This window comes from Juglans microcarpa x Juglans regia, chromosome 5S (genome assembly GCF_004785595.1).
Source record: "Juglans microcarpa x Juglans regia isolate MS1-56 chromosome 5S, Jm3101_v1.0, whole genome shotgun sequence".
Taxonomy (NCBI): domain Eukaryota; kingdom Viridiplantae; phylum Streptophyta; class Magnoliopsida; order Fagales; family Juglandaceae; genus Juglans; species Juglans microcarpa x Juglans regia.
The window spans coordinates 31852567-31856763 of record NC_054603.1 but is presented as its reverse complement, the minus strand read 5'-3'; the positions used below and the strand labels follow the sequence as shown (position 1 = coordinate 31856763).

The following is a 4197-nucleotide window of genomic DNA, read 5'->3' as shown; positions in this document are numbered from 1 at the left end:
GTTTGGTGGAGCAGTTGCACGATAAGAGCAGTGGTAAGGTAGGTCTGGTTGGTATTCTGTTTTCAGGCAAATAAATACAACAGATATAACACTGATAACAAAACAAATAAGAGCAGTGGTAGCTTGAGCACAATAAAATAAAATAGGACATGAGTGGTGGCAATTTCTCATTTCGGCACAGGACAACGCTCAAGTTAAAGGAGTGAAGAAGACAAAAGAATTATGTGGGGTTTTATCTTTTATCGATCAAACCAAATGTTGTATTTGTATTTACTCACCTCTGTAAATCAGCTGTTGTTTTATTCCGACACTGTGCTGCATTATACCCAAACCAAACGTATCATAATGCATTACATATCCTACGTTCAAATACATATTAGTGCTCTACTTTCACTCTTTCCTTTTTTCTTTTTTTTTTTTTTTGGGTTCTTCATCCACTTCCACGAGTTCCACCGGTCCATCTCTTTTGCTGTCCATCCGCATCCAGATGCTTTTATCTCTTTTGCTATTCTTCAGATTTTCTCAACAAGATTTTGCCTTCCTAACTTCCAAATCCATTGCTCACTCTTGTACCACTCTTTACCCTCTCCAAGAAATCTTAGCCATTTCCATTGAAGAAAAAAGAAAGAACCCCAACTCTACTACCATTCCTTTCACCACCTTATCCAAATATCTCTGTATCCCTTCCACACTCCGTGATAATCTTCACTAACTAACGTATGTCTCCGTGATAGAATCCAGATTTAGCCAAAATGCAGGCCGTCTGGCGACTCTGATATGGATCGGTGGTGTTGCTGAGCTGTTCCTGTGATCTTACCCAGAAATTGAACGATGATACTCTTGAAGATTCTAGGGTTTTATGCGTTTTCTGGTGGGTGATATGCTATTCGTTGGCGTCTTTAATAGCTGTGCCGTCGTGGGTTTCTGTGAGTTGGCGAATTTGGGTTTTGCATGGTTTGCTCTGTTTCAAGCGAACTGTGAAAGTAGGACATTTCGCCCTTTGTTTGTTGGGTAGCTCAAACTTCGGAGAAGATTTCTACTCAAACCCCATCATCTTAATCCGTAGGGAGATCAGGTATTTAGTTGCCTCCTGCTGATAATATCTGATACGATTTCCTATGATTCTAGGTCCAAATATAGAAACTTTATAAGAGTAAGAGCTGGGTTTGGTTTGGTTTGGTTTTTTTTTGGTTGATCATATAAACCTAACAAGAAGATTTCTCTCTCGAGTATATAATTTTCTTCGCTTTTAATTTCAATTATTGTTTGCTTTAATTTTTATCAATGGGGAAATGGCGAGGAATCAGGCTTTCAATTCCTTGGAGAAATGAAATCATGCTTAAAAGATTCCCCGAGCCTTTGAGAGCTTCTTTTACAAGGATTCCAAAAGGAAAATAAAGGTATTCTGAGCTGAGGCCATAAGGGGTTGCAACGGTTGAAAACTTCAAAGCTGCTTTATACCACCCTCCACCCTCCCTGAGAATATAACTGTTCCTTTTGACACTCCCAAGACCGTTGTTGTTTACATTTGGTAGAGATAGACGTTGCCTCCAAGTATGAGATTTGAAGCTTCTTTGCTCAGATTTGCATGTTTCCGCAATTATTCTATGGATATGAGGAATTAAATATATTTCTTGTTGTTGTCCATCTGGTATTCTCTGGGATTTTACAAGCTCAAAATTTCAGTGGCATTGAGCTCAAACTGTCAAATATTCCAAAGCATCGATGGGGCTTCTTCTTTGGAGTCTCTCGATGCCTATTCTCCTGGTGTGGTTCTTCTGCCCGCCATCCCTATGGGCTCAATCCACATATGGGTCTTCAAGAAGCGCTGCTCGTGCTCTTGATGTGCTGCTCCAAGACTATGCTTACAGGGCTTTTGTTCATCCAAAGACAGGCATTCCTTATGATGGGATCGTTCCCTCAAATTTTACTGGGATCAAGATTACTGCAGTGAGGTTCAGGAGAGGTAGCTTATATAGAAGAGGTTTCAAGATGTACAAAGAGTTCCACATTCCCATTGGAGTTATTGAGCAACCATATGTGAAGAGGCTTGTTTTGGTCTATCAAAACTTGGGCAATTGGTCCATGGTTTATTACCCATTACCTGGTTATACATACTTAACTCCAGTGCTGGGTCTTCTTGCTTATAGTGCTTCAAACTTGTCAGCTACAGGTTTACTAGAATTGAATGTAACAGCAACTGGTGATCCCATATTAATTAGGTTTCCAGATGTGAAATCACCCCCTCATGGGGCTGTTACAAAATGTGTTTGGTTTGATTTGCATGGTTACCACAATTTCAGCAATGTGGCATCTGGTAATACGTGTTCAACAATTCAACAGGGGCATTTCTCCATTGTGGTCGAGTCTATTGCTCCTTCTCCACAACCAATCAAAGTTGGGATAATTGTTGGATCTGTGCTCGGTGGATTAGCGTTGTTGGTATTATTAACATTCCTGGTTCTGTGGGTGCAGAAGTTCAAGCACCGGAAGAAAATGCAACAGATGGAGAGAGCTGCAGATGTAGGAGAAGCCGTGCACATGACAATGGTTGGGAATGTAACAGCCCCTGTTGCGATGGTGACTCGAACACAACCAGTCCTTGAGAGTGAATATGCTCCCTGACTCCCACGATGGGTACAAGCTTCCACCGTCATCCAAATACCATTAATATTCAAGTTCAATTCCTGTAATCAGAAATTCTTCCAAATCACACCTTTTTTGGGGGTGTCTCCTTTCCCTTTTTAGGATGTTGGTTTTTAGTGTGGTTATTGATATAGGATTTTTGTGTAATCACTCATAGCTGTCCATAGTTTTATCATTCATTGTGGCGTGTAGTTCAAAGGGATTTTATATGTGATGAATGTAGTTGTCCAAATTGACAAGGAATAAGATTTTCTGATGGCACGTTTCTCTTTTTGTTGTTGTGGCTGTTGATGTCTGAGAAATGTAATAAGAAAGTCAATTCATAATTATGATCATGATTTGGCATGACAATGTTCCCAGGTTAAGCTTATTTTCTCTAGCAACTGGTTTCAATCATCCCTCGCTCCCATTGCAAGCAAATCCATATCGCGTTTTGTGCAGATAGCCTTGAGACAGATATGACAAGCATATTTTTGCCTGATCCCTTCTATGTAGCAGAAGCAGGTCATGTCTGTGATAGACCCATTCCTTGATAATAACTGTGAACGGTAACAACAGGTCATGTCCTATGAAAAGAATGGTGGTCATTAGTGATTGAACGTTTTCTTTTAAGCACGCAGGTGAGGTGGGCACGACATGGTTGTAGACAGACGGTCACAAAGTATAGATAAGATCCAGCTCTATACAATTGCTGATTCTGGTGGTCACCTAGCCATGAAAGTGAATTGGGCAGGTAAAGCCTGTTACTACTCTCAACGGTTTGTCCAGCAGAAAACACGATTCTTTTAAAACCTCGTCAGTCCAATTAAAAAATAAAATTAGTTTCTTCTATTTCTTTGTTTCTTTTAATAAGGAAAGTTTCTTTGTGAAGGTGATTGTTGGTGTCGTGTTTCACTACCTAAGGAACTCCACATTGCTAAGCTCCGTTTGGATCATGTTGAGATAGAGAATAAGGGGCTCGAGAGGTTGTGGTATCTCTGATGCCTAAGTTAGTCGTAGGGAGAGGGTGACAAAACGAGTGTAGGAGAAAAACGTTCAATTAGAGAGAGCGCCCCCCCCCCTCCCTCCCCCCCAAAAAAAAGGGAACATGGGGATACTTATATACATGACCAGTGTGATATTCTGACAAAGGGATTCAAGGAGGTGTCATCCGTACCTGTCAACCAGATCGTGGGGGTGTCACCCACATCGCCTCCTACCGCGTTCCATGTCAGCCTTTTGTCAGGTGGCAATGCCCCACACTTGATCGTGGCGACCACTGACACCTTAGTCCAGCCATGCCATGCTTGGCATTATCTTCCATTTAATGCAGCGTGGCCATGGTCAGGTGAGTTCGTCGTTGGTACTCGAGTGCAAGAGTTGTCCTTGGCACCCTGCTCCTGAGTTGTCGGCGCCTCCGTCTGTGCTTCTTTCAGTGCTTGGGTATCAGGGTCATTCCTAACACCTTGATTTGACCTTGACGCATTGATCGTGGGTGATCGGGATCAACCCATACTTCTAACCGGGCCCCACTCAAGGCGCGTCTACTACATTTTTCCACTATAGGCCTTC

The 4197-nt window shown here is 41.9% G+C and overlaps 1 protein-coding gene across 2 annotated transcripts; it reads left to right on the top strand.

Annotated features, from left to right (window-relative positions):
- The first annotated feature begins 272 nt into the window (after positions 1 to 272).
- LOC121267576 lies at positions 273 to 2908 on the top strand. 2 transcript variants are annotated; one of them, XM_041171496.1, is made up of 2 exons: positions 273 to 1075; positions 1674 to 2908. In XM_041171496.1, the coding sequence occupies exon 2, from the start codon at positions 1726 to 1728 to the stop codon at positions 2623 to 2625; it is 900 nt and encodes a 299-aa protein (XP_041027430.1). In that variant the 5' UTR covers positions 273 to 1075; positions 1674 to 1725; the 3' UTR covers positions 2626 to 2908. The 2 variants fall into 2 exon arrangements, with proteins under 2 accessions (XP_041027430.1, XP_041027428.1); XM_041171494.1 differs by having other exon boundaries at positions 275 to 1075; positions 1308 to 2908.
- Positions 2909 to 4197: the final 1289 nt, after the last annotated feature.

Coding starts and splice junctions, on each gene's coding strand:
- LOC121267576 (XM_041171496.1), top strand. CDS start 1,726: ATGGGGCTTCTTCTTTGGAGTCTCTCGATGCCTATTCTCCTGGTGTGG.